Source organism: Lactuca serriola, chromosome 7 (genome assembly GCF_051521515.1).
Source record: "Lactuca serriola cultivar US96UC23 chromosome 7, Lser_US96UC23_V15, whole genome shotgun sequence".
Lineage (NCBI taxonomy): Eukaryota > Viridiplantae > Streptophyta > Magnoliopsida > Asterales > Asteraceae > Lactuca > Lactuca serriola.
The window spans coordinates 204,632,434-204,644,656 of NC_136414.1; the positions used below are offsets into that span (position 1 = coordinate 204,632,434).

The following is a 12,223-nucleotide window of genomic DNA, read 5'->3' on the forward strand; positions in this document are numbered from 1 at the left end:
TCTGCTGCCGAGTATCGACAACTGGAGACCGCATATGACTTATCCTCTTTAGAAGGTGTGGAATTTTCTGCCCCTGGTTCTTACATCTCTTCCCCCCTCCTGGCAAAATTGGGGTTTTCCTGAAAACCCTGGATGCCAGCATACGATTTCCCTTGACGAACTTTCAGGAGGAAGTTTTTCAGAAGGATGGCTATAGTCTTCAAATGTTGACCCCTAACGCTGTCAACAAGGTGGTTGCTTTTGAGATGATATGTAGGGCAAATGGGTATCTTCCCGACTACTTTGTCTTCAAGTTCTTCTTTCGATTCTGCCTCACCGGAGATAAATATACCTTCTCAGTTCGCCGGGGGGGGGGGGGGGACGCCTTGGTCCCTGATAGTCGTACCCCCAAGAACTGGCAAGATAAGTGGCTATGGGTGAACCAGGGACTGGTTGGAAGTGGCCGTTATCGTGCCAATGCATTCACTGATACTATTGCAAAGCTTTTCCCTCATAATCAGGGTGTCGCCGATTATTTGAAGAGTGTGCAGGTGACCGCCGAAGATTACTCTAAGGCACTTCTTTCCGGTGTGGGGATGAGTTCTTCGTGGCGACGACGTGGCAAGATGGCGGTGTTCTTCTCCTTCGTTGATGGTTAGTGTAGTATCTTCCCCCTCCCCCCTTTTTTTCGTTTCTCTTCGTTGCTTTTGTATTTTTGATATCTCTACTCTATTTCCCCCCAGGCACCGAGTCTTCTTTGTGTATGGATGAGGTACTGCGCAAACGCTATCGGGGTAAACTGGAATTTCGTGAAGTAGACCTGGTCGACAGTCTTCCCCCTCCTCGCCGGGTGGACCGTCTTGCTCTGACCGTTGCGCCTCCTGTTCCTCCAGTAAGCTCATCGGTGATCAAGGAAGATCTGTCGCATGTTCACCCTATCTCCTCTGTTATGCCCTTGGGTGGCGCTCCCTCTTCCTCCCTGGAGGATAGTGAAGATAGCAAAGAGGGCATCATGGGTGACGTCTGACGGATGCAAGCGAAGCGAAAAGCTATGCATGCCATGGGCGGGCTGGTTACCGGCGCCCCCTGCTGCTAAGAGGGTTCATACTAGGCGCAGCTTTTCCCGCCTGCTGTGTTCGATGAGTTCCGCACCCATGAGTTCCACCTCCACCGGTGTGGTTGTGATTCCCGATGATGACGTGTAACGGTCTGAGGGAATCGATAGGGTGACTGAACAGCCCGTTATTCCGGATTTCTCTTCCATTCCTTCTCCAACTATTCTGTTTGCCCCCTCCAAGCTTTCCCCGACGAAAGAATTCGGCCTTCCTGGGACAGTTACGGCTTCCAATGACAGTGGTCCTGGTGGCGATGCCTCTGGACCTACTGTCTTTGTGCCATCTTGGAATCTTTATGATGATTCTCGTTTGTCTGTTCGTGCCAATGCTCTGGAATTCTCGCACCATGCCTTCCCCCCAGCTGCTGTTGAGGATATGGAAGCGATGGGTAATCCTACCCTTGCTTCCAATATGGATTATACTGCTGCACATGCGATGTTTTATCTCGTTGCAGGTTCTCGGCGTATCCACACCTTGGGCGAGGTGGAGGCTACACATGCCACCTGTGGATCACGTGTGGCAAGCTTGGAGCGCCGTCTTAATGAGCTTGGGGATGATCTTCGCTCTTCTGAGAAGAGATGTGAATTGCTGGCCTCCGAAAAGAACATTCTTGATGAGACTAGGTCTACATTGGAAATCAAAGTTGATTCTTTCACACAAGCGAATGAAGTCTTAATGATCCAGGTTGAAAGTCTTGAGCGCGATGTCGTCGATCGTGACAAACTTGTGTCGTCACTGCAGTCAGATGTGGATGTTGTTCGGCGAGATTTGGATTGGTTGTTGCATGTTGGCGTTGTACGTATTGTTGATAAACTGATAAAGCATCCTGATTTTACCAACGCCATTTGCCTTATCCGCCATGCTGCGTTCATGGCTGGAGTCGAATCTGTTCAAAAGGATTCTGGTGGCGGTGGGGGTGGTGAGGCGGTTGTTGGTGCGTCGTCTATGGGCCCCACGGTGAGTATAAATGATGCTCTTTTGTCCCTTTCTAGTATGGACCATGCAAGTCTGCTAGGTTTAGGGGAGGTGGGTATTGAAGACCTGTGAGAATTATGCTCATTTGGTGGTTCAGAGGGTACGCCTGAGAGTACTGTGGGTGATGGTAAGGACCGCGGTTCTGGTGGTGGTACCGTTAGCGAAACGGTTGTGGGTGAAGAGGGCGATGGAAAAAGTGTTGGAGTGGTGGCTGTGGCGGGTGAGAATGCTGGAAAAAGTGTTGGAGTGGAGGCTGTGGCGGGTTAGAAGAATGTTCGTGGGGATGATCTGGAGCCGTGAGTTTTCCCTTTTCTTGTTGGTTTAATATTTGGTATTTTGTTGTAGTGTTGGGACCTCTAAAACAATATTTTCCTTTTTTGGATGTATGTTTGGCCTGTTCTAGGCATTATCAACTTGTCTGCTTGTTTTGCTTTGCTCTTTTTTTTTCTGTGTGTGTTGTTTCTCTTGCTCGCTTTTTGCGCCTTGTTCAGGACATACAGCGCCATGATGCGCCAGGTGCTTTGTTTTATCCTTGTTATCGCTGACGCCCCAAGTGTCTATATTGGACGCACTAACGTCCATGATTGAGTTTCATATGTGATCATTCATACACTACATATGTAAAGATCTTGTAATTATCATTTTTAGCTGCGGGTCCTCTGAATACACTAAGTGTTTAACTCATGACGCTCAGCATGGCACTTTTAAATACGCTAAGTATTGGACTCATGTCACTTAGCATGGGACTGTATGTATATATACACTAAGTATTTAGCTGATGTCTCTTAGCATGGAATTTTGAATGCACTAAGTATTGAACTCATGTCTCTTAGCATGGAATTGTAAATACACTAAGTATTGAACTCATATTTCTTAGCATGGGATTATATATACACTAAGCATTGAACTCATGTCTCTTAGCATGGAGTTTTAAATACATTAAATACTAAACTCATGCCTCTTAACGTGAACAAATATGCTCTAAGCATTTTGGGGTACAATACGCTCAACGGGACGCCCACTAGTTAGGCTATCTCCTTTTCTTCTTCCCCTGTCTTAGAAGAAATATTTCTTTAAGTTTCTAGCATTCCACGTTCTTGGAATGGGCCTTCCTTCCATTGTCTCTAGCGTGTATGCACCGCTCCTACTTGCCTCCGTGACTCTGTATGGGCGTTCCCATGTTGGACCCAACTTTCCTTGAGGTTGGGCTCGGCTTGCTTCGTTCTTCCTCAAAACATATTCGCCGACTTTGAAAGCCTTCTCCTTCACCCTTTGGTTGTAATATCTTTATGTTACTTGATTGTATGCGGCTTGGCGTACGCTCGATTCTTCGCGTTTCTCCTCTAGGACATCTAGATTTATCCTTAGGTCTTTCATATTGCTTTCCTCATCCTTGTTGGCCACTCTCAATGTGTTTACTGCTATTTCCATGGGAAGCATGGCTTCGATCCCATACGTCAAACTGAAAGGGGTTTCCTTTGTGCTTTTCTGTGGCGTAGTTCTGTATGACCACATCACCATTGGTATCTCTTCTGCCCAATTCCCCTTTGCTTTGCCCGACCTCTTCTTAATCCCATTGACAATGGTTCGGTTGGACACCTCCGTTTGGCCGTTCGCCTGAGGATGTGCCACCGATGTGAAGCGTTGGCTTATCCTTTTAGCAGTGCACCAATCTCTGAACGGGTTCTCAGCAAATTGCAGGCCATTGTCACTGATGAGAATCTTAGGTGTTCCGAATCTTGTCATGATGTTTTTCCATATGAATTTTATCATGTGCCTCCCGGATATGCACGCCAGAGGTTCAACTTTGATCCATTTTGTGAAGTAATACACAACGACTACCATGTACTTTAATTTTCCCGGCGCTTCTGGGAACGGGCCCACTATGTCTATTCCCCACTGGTAGAAAGGCCATGGGCTAGATATGTTTCTTAACGGGGCTGAGGGGTTAACCTGGACTGGGGTATAAGACTGGCATTCCCCACATTTCTTGGTTATTTCTATTGCATCCCGTTATATCATCGGCCAGTATATCCCCATTCGTAACACTTTTCCCGTCAAAGCTCTCGCCCCTTCATGTGCGCCCACTTGTCCCAAGTGTGCCTCCTGCAATATCTCTATCCCCTTGGCTTGATCCACTCATTTTAACCATGGAGACGTGAACCCTTTCTTGTACAGTTCTCCATTTACCAACGTGTATGAGGGCGCCTTTATATGTATTTTCCTTGCTTCATCATGACCATCTGGCAACACTCCTCTTTGGAGGTATTCTTGGTACGGTGTCATCCATGAAGGTCCAGCGGGGGTTACGATACTGACTTGCTGCTCATCTATACTCCTTTCTCTGAGTACTTCTACTAAAACTCTCTTTGATAGATGGTCAAAGTATGTGGACGCCAGCTTACTCAAGGCGTTTGCCTTCTTGTTTTCGCTTCTAGGTATCTGCTTGATCGCAAACCGGCCGAACGACCCTACTAGCTGTTTCACCATCTTTACATATTTCCCATTTCTTGGGTCTCTTACCTCGAAACTACCATTGACTTGGTTTGCTGCTAACCTCGAGTCGGTTAAGGCTGTTATAGCTTTCGCACCCATCTGTTTAGCTAACCGTAACCCTGCAAGAAGCGCCTCGTACTCCTCTTCATTGTTCGATGTGTGGAAGTCGAAACGGAGGGCATAGGTTACCTCCTCTCCTTCTAGGCTTGTTAAAATCAGTCCCGCCCCGGAGCCTTCCCTGCTAGATGCTCCATCCGTATACAGGGTCCATGAACCCTGCTCTGTCGGGGCCTCTTCAACTACCCACACCTTCTCCTTTGCTGGGCTCCCTCCGTCTGGGATTTCCAGTAAGAAGTCGGCTAGCGCCTGCCCCTTGATACTCGTTCTTGGGCTGTAGTTTATGTCGTGTTCCCCCAACTCAATTGCCCACTTGGCCAGTTGCCCTGACGTCTCTGGCTTGAGCAAGATCTGTTTAATGGGGTAGCTCGTGAGTACCTCGATTTGGTGCGCCTGGAAGTATCGCCTGAGTCGTCTCGCGGCATAGATGAGTGCTAATACCAACTTCTCCAGCGTGGGGTAATTGAGTTCCGGTCCTTGCAGAGCTCTACTAACAAATTACACCGTCCTTTGTTCCCCCTCCCTTTCCACAACCAATACCGAGGATATTGCTTCACTTGACGTTGAAAGATACATTTGCAACGTTTCTCCAGGGATAGAGGTGGCCAACGTCGGCAGTTCGTGTAGCGCTTCCTTGATTTTCTGGAGCGCCTTTTCTGCCTCGTTTGTCCACTGGAAGTTGCTTTTCTCCATGCACCCCTGTAAGGTGTGGAACAATGGCATGGCCTTGTCAGCGGATTTCGAAATGAACCTGCTTAGTGCTGTAAGCTTCCCGTTCAGACCTTGTGCATCGCGAAGAGAGTTTGGGCTTGGCGTCTCGATGAACTCGTCAACCTTGGTCGGGCTAGGTTGGACGCCCTGTCTGGTGACATAGTATCCCAAGAATTTCCCCTCTTCTACTCCAAACGTGCACTTAGCTGGGTTTAGCTTCATCTTGACCGCTTCTAGCGTCTGGAATGTTTCCTCGATGTCTTGCCGCATCCTCTCCTCATCCGGGCTTTTAATTACCATATCGTCCACGTACACCTCGATGTTCCTTCCAATTTGCTTGGCGAATATCGAATCAACCAGACGTTGATATGTTGCCCCCGCGTTCTTTAATCTGAAAGGCATCTTAGTGTAGCAAAAAGTGTCATGATCTGTATAGAAGGCAGTCTTCTCTTCGTCTTCCTTTCTCATCAAAATCTAGTGATATCCCTTATACGCGTCCAGAAAGCATTTCTGTTTAAAACCCTGTAGTGACTCTACCTTCTGATCGATCTCCGGGAGGGGATAGCAGTCCTTAGGGCACACCTTGTTTAGATCGGAGAAGTCTATGCCCATACGCCACGATCCATCCTGCTTGCGGACCATAATTGGGTTTGCGATCCATGTTGGGAATATTTCCTCCCATAATATCCCAGCCTCCGTCAGCTTGGTCGCTTCTGCATTAATCGCCCTATTACGGTCTCCCCCCTGGACCATCTTCTTCTGCTTAACTTCTTTTGCCCAGGGTCTCATCATCAGTTTGTGTTCCATGACCCTCCTTTCTACTCCCACCATGTCTGTAGGAGTCCATGCGAACACATGTTTGTAGCGCTTGAGCAAGTCGACCAGTGCCCTTCTCGTATGATCTGGGAGGTCGCATCCAACACTGATTGGCTAGTCATGGTGGTTTTCATTGATTATCTCCTTCCCCTTTATGGGATTGCCCCTAGGTCTTTTGCACCCTTTGGTTATTTCTGTTGGCTTCATGACTGTATAGCACTGCAACTCTTTGGGCGGAGTGGCTAGTATCATGGCTTCGCCTTTCGGTGTGTCAAATTTTATGATTCCATGCATGGTTGATGGTACTGCTCCTACCTTCAAGAGGGCTGTTCTTCCTAGAATGATGTTGTGCTCTGCTGCGTGTCAAATGACCACGAAGTCTATCAGGGCAGTTTTCTTTCGCTGTTTGTCATGGCTGGTGATTGTCAGGGGAAGGTGGATTGTGCCCAGCGGCCACACGCTATGGCCGGTGAATCCCACCAGCCTACCAGTCGTAGGTCGCAAGTTGTCTTTCCAGCGATCAGGGAGGAGTCAGAAACAGTGCTCATAGATGATGTCTGCTAAACTTCCGGTGTCGCTATAGACCCGGTGGATAGTCACGTCTCTAATAGATGCTTGTATTATCAACGGGTTGTCGCCTCTCCAACCATCCGGCCTGGGATCCTGAATGGAGAACGTGAGCACGCGTGCTGAAGGTTTAACGGTCGTCTGTTCTCCCCGTTGTTCCTCCCTGCTTCTCTTGTTGCGTATCATGAATATCTCCCTGGGCTGAACCCCCTCACGGGATGGGCCCTTGGCATTCTCGACGTCAAACTTGGCGCGTAGACTTCGTGCCACCTCCACCAGATCTCCTTTGAGTTGTTTCTCCTCCATCTCCTTTTTTAGCACCGAACAGTTAACCGTATCATGCGTCTTACTTTTGTGGTATTCACAGTACCGGCTCTTGGGTGACTTGGCTGGTTGTTGTTTCCTAGACACTGTGTACACTTCCGGGCGATGACCCCGTTTGTCGTCTTTGGCGAATGGTCGAAAACGCGCTGGCGGTCTTCTTGCCTGACTATAATGTCTTCCACCTCCTCGGAAGTCCGTATGACTCGACTGGTGATGCTTGGTGGTCGTCATGGCATTCAAGTAAGCTTGCTTAGCCGCTTCACCGTCCTCCTGTCGTAGATATCGTTCTACTCTTTCCTTCAACTCGGCTCGTGTTAAGGGCTTCTTTCCCATGAGTTTTTGCGACAAAGGTCCTGGCAGAAGTCCCCACGTGAAGGCTCCGGCTATAAGACCTTTTTCATGCCCTAGTACATCTAGCGTGGTGTTTGTGAACCTTGTGAAGTATTCTCGTACAGATTCCCCCTCTCTTTGTTTATAGTCAATAATGGAGTGAGAGTCCCCCTTGTATTTGTGTAGCTGCATGAAGTTGGTGAGGAAAAGATACTTGAGCTGAGCGAAGTTTGAAATACTGCCTGGCTGTAGTGTTTTGAACCACATGCTGGCGTTGCCCTCGAGCGTTGTTGGGAAGTACGTGCACCAGAACTTCTCGTTGAGTTTTAGTGACATCATCGTCCATTCGTATGTGTCGATGTGACTGTCCGGGTCGGTGGTTCCATTGTACGTTTTGAGTGTTGGGAGTTTTGCGGTATTTTGTATCTCATAATCCAACAGCTCTTTGACGAATGGAGACGTTACGCTTCGGGAAAAACCATCCTGGCCTGGGATGGTCGACGTCCCCTGCTAGTACTGGGAGTTCGTACCATGCGGTGGTGGTGTAAAGTAGCCCGAACTTGGTCCATAAAAGGGGTATGGTTGGAATGGCAACTGAAAAGGATAACTAGTGGAGAAAGTGGGTACGGACGCAGCAGGGTTGATTATTACCGGTTGTTGTTGGTAGATATAGTGGGTCCTGACCACGTATAGGTCGCCGGGTAGACGGGTGGTGGGTTGTTCATCATGGTTTGCGCCAGTGGCGGCAATGGGTTTGTGGAACTCTGCCTACTCGTCGCCTGAAGCGGTGAAGGTGTTGCAAATGGCGGCGGAAAACTGGAAATGTAACCCGATGGGGGTGTTGTCGAGTAGATTGCCCGTGTCTGTTGCAACGACGGTGTGAAGAAAGGCGGTATCTGAAGCTGTGTAGATAGGAGTAACTCCACCGAAGTTGCCTCTTGCTGAGGAAACGACAATTGTGAAGCATCTCCAGCGATTCGCTGTAGAACTTCCTTCACCTAAAACGACCCTGCTGGCCGGTTCAGGTTGTGGCGTTTCGTCCAACGTCGTCATGGGACGTATGGGACTAGCTGGTTGTCCGTCGTTACCGCTGGACGCTATTGATGCTCGTTTTCGTGCTTTTCGTTTGCGTTCTTCGTCTCACAAATGAATGGCACCAAATGATGGAACCTCGTTCCCCGTTTAACCTCGCTTGTGCTTCGGTTAGGTTCTTCCTGATTGCCTGAGTGCTACTGCAAGATCACAGAGAACAAAGGTCGTCAGCCACTTTCCGGGAGGAGCTCCCGAAAGAACGCTCCGACGGTCAAGTTAGAGGATGATTTAGGGTTTGTTTATGTATTCTCTAGAATGGCCAGAGAACTTACCTCGCTAGCCTGAGAATGCATCCTTTTATACCTAGCGCCCCTGTCTGGTCCGTACCAGACAGGATCGCTTTTCTGGGGAGACAGGATCAGAGGCGCTGATTGGAGGGTCATGCGCCTTCAACTGTTAGAGCGCCCTCATTGGCTCTGACGGTAATGCTCTAATCCCACTGTTTGTCTCCTGACCGTATCTTTTGTCTTGGAGCATGGAGCGTCACTTGGCGGGCGCGCGCCTTCCGCCCGGGCGTTCTGCTCCCGGGGGCGCCAACAGGCACTGAGCCTGGCTGGTGTGCCCGGCTTTAGGGCTTAGACGCAACTCTGTTGTCCTGCCCTAGGCACACCATCATCCTATGTAAGGGTTTGGGCCCAATTTGGAAAATTGGGCCATAAGTGGGCTTTGGATGATTATTGGTTTGTGGGCCATTATGATTAGGAGTTTGGGCCTTAGTCTTGGACCAAACTAGGTGAAGGGTAAAGTGATATTTTTACCCCTTATATTGATTGTTGGATTTGGATTGGAACCCAATTATTAATTGAGTGTTATTTGTTTGGTGCCTTAGACCCTTGAGTATAGTGAGGATAACTCACCTTGCAACTGCCGAACCGAACCACGAAAGCCCAATCCCGAAGCACTGCCCCAGACTCCAACACCTATAGCCATCAATGATCGATTGACATAAAAATTCACATTACCGTAATACCCTTGAAGGTGAAACGGGTCAAAGTCAAAGTCCTGGCCCAAAGTCAACCTTCCAGATTGACCCTACTCGCCGAGTCAACCTATTGACTCGTTGAGCTCTTAACTTCAGAAAACTCTCATATCAGGAGTCGACTCGCCGAGTCACCCCATGACTCGTCGAGTCCATCAATCTCTGAGTCCTATCCTATCCAGCTCACTGAGTCACCACTCAACTCATTGATCTGAGTCTTAACCATAAGAGGTTGGGGGGGGGGGGTTCTGCGCTATGAATCGTCGAGTCCAAGAATAGACTCGCCGAGTCCAAGAATAGACTCGCCGAGTCCACGACAATCTTCAACAGACTCGCCGAGTTATTCATCCAACTCGTCAAGTCCATGCCCATCATCATATGACTCGCCGAGTCAACCCATGAGACTCACCGAGTCTCTTCAATCCTTCATCCATACAGTCACTTTTTGGGCCATGCAGAGTTTCCAAACTGTAGATCCATCCTCCTAGGGCATGACTCTCATGTAAAGCTGCCAACTTTACGTGAGTACAAGGTGCTATTCGCCCAAAACAAGCTAGGGCAAGGGTTTAAGGCAAGAATGCTTCACAACCAACCTAAGGGCTAATGCTCTATGAGTTTCAGGACCAAGATAAGTCTAGACCTGAAGTAGCAACCTAAAATCTAGACCCCTAAGCCGAAATAGATCCTTAACATGCCAAAGTGGCCCCAAATCTTATTCAAGAATAGATCTAGATGCAAAAGAGTCAAGGTAACAACTTGTTACCTCCAAAATGTGCCCAAGCTGGAGTAGATTCTGGATCTACATAAATCCCTTGATGCTAGCCTCTTGGTCTTCAAGCTCCCTTCTCAGTATTCTTCCTCCAAAGCTCAAATCTCTTTAACAATGGAAGCTCTTACGATTTTACGGTTCACTGACTCTCAAGGGAAATAAGGAGGCGGAGGGGGGGGGGGGCATTAAGTCCTTTAAATAGGGTGCAAACCCTAAGATTAGGGTTTTCTCTTACCAACACCAACTCATCGAGTGCAGTTGCCGAGTCGGCGAGTTGGTCACTTAACTCGCGACCAGAACCCGCTCCAACTCGACGAGTAATCGCACCTACTTGTCGAGTAGCTTCCTCAATTTACACTTTAAGCCCCTAAACTCTTGCTTCTGAACTTGGGGTGTTACATATTTGGTTTATGTATTATAGGAAGACCAAGGGGTGGCCCTTGGCATTTGCATGAAAGACTAGGAGGTGGCTCCTGACAGATCTGTATGTAAGACCAGAGTTTGGACTCTAGCAATTAAGTAGATAAGTAGTTGTAGATTATATGCTAGTTGTATTTGTGATGCTTGCACGGAAGACCAAGAGGTGACTCCTGACACTTGTCTGTAAGACCTAGGGTTTTGGTCTCCGACTTGGCAAGGAAACACCATGATACGACTTGTGGCATAATGACAAGACTATGGTTGGTACATAGCACCTCCTATTGCATGTTTGATATGTATGACTCGTATGTTATGTTTGGTATGTGTTATTTGGAGAACTCACTAAGCTTTGTGCTTACAGTTTGTGGTTTATGGCTTCAGGTACATCTGGTTCGAAAGGGAAAGGCCTGGTTTGATCGCAATGTATACACCTGTGTTTTCCATAACTCGACATTTTGGAAATGTACTCTGATAATTGTTTTTGCTTTGAAGTACTTCTAAATGTTTGAATAATGGATAATTAAGTGTTTTGATTATATTAAAAATGAAAATTTTATCCTATGATTTTCGTGGTGTTACACATTTGACTAAATTGCCATGGATTGGCCTCAAGATATTGTATTTTTATGTTGTTTGGTTGCCTTCTTGAAAACTATATTAAAACAATAAAAAAAAAGCTATGTTATTAGTGATTCAACAATACAATACAAAACCAAAGATCGTTTACCAACTAAATTTATTAACTTAGTTGGATATAATTCATAATATATGCTATATATCACCACCTTCATCTAGATTGTCTCATTTATCTTTGTTAAAAGATATCTTTTATGAACGATGTGTAAATAAAACATTAGTGATAGCTTGCACGTGCCTTGTAGGTAACAACAGTAACATCCGGATTTCCAGGTATTATATTTTATCAATTATTTTTTGAGTTAAGAGAGGGACTCGACGAGTTGACGCCTAGACTCGCGATTGCTGGCGGGATAAATGAAGGGACTCGACGAGTCGGTAATGGTGGACTCGACGAGTCCGTGCTGACGATTGAAACCCTAAATCCTCGGGCCTGAGCCCTATTTAAAGGAGTTTATAGCCTCCATTTGCGACTACCGGTCCAGAGAGAGATACCCTAGCGATTTTGAGCGAGTTGTGAGAGAGTTTGAGCCTCTTTGTTCGTTTTTTGTGTGATTTAGCCAAGGAGGAAGGGTTTCCAGCAAGAGGGGGCAAGAGGACTTCATTTCAGGAGGTTTTCAGCCTGGAACTTCATTTTGAGCTAGTTATTCGATCTTATTCTTATGTTTTTGCTTAAGAGCATTGAATTTAGGGTTTTCTATATCTTTTATGGCTTATTTGGTTGAGATTTAGTGTCCCATTGAGTAATAAACTTTGGATTCGGACCTTTTGAGGCCCAAGGAGCTTGAACCACCTTGCTTTTTGTGGTTCTATGGAGGAAAGGGACATAGGTTGCCATGTTAGAAGGGATTTCACCAAAATAAGCCTAGAGTGCCTTGCATGTGTACCAAGATTCGA

The 12,223-nt window shown here is 47.2% G+C and overlaps 1 protein-coding gene across 1 annotated transcript; it reads right to left on the reverse strand.

Annotated features, from left to right (window-relative positions):
• Nucleotides 1-6,740: 6,740 nt before the first annotated feature.
• Nucleotides 6,741-7,766, reverse strand: LOC145064743 (uncharacterized). The gene has a single exon (XM_079012121.1). The coding sequence runs from the start codon at nt 7,764-7,766 to the stop codon at nt 6,741-6,743; it is 1,026 nt and encodes a 341-aa protein (XP_078868247.1).
• Nucleotides 7,767-12,223: the final 4,457 nt, after the last annotated feature.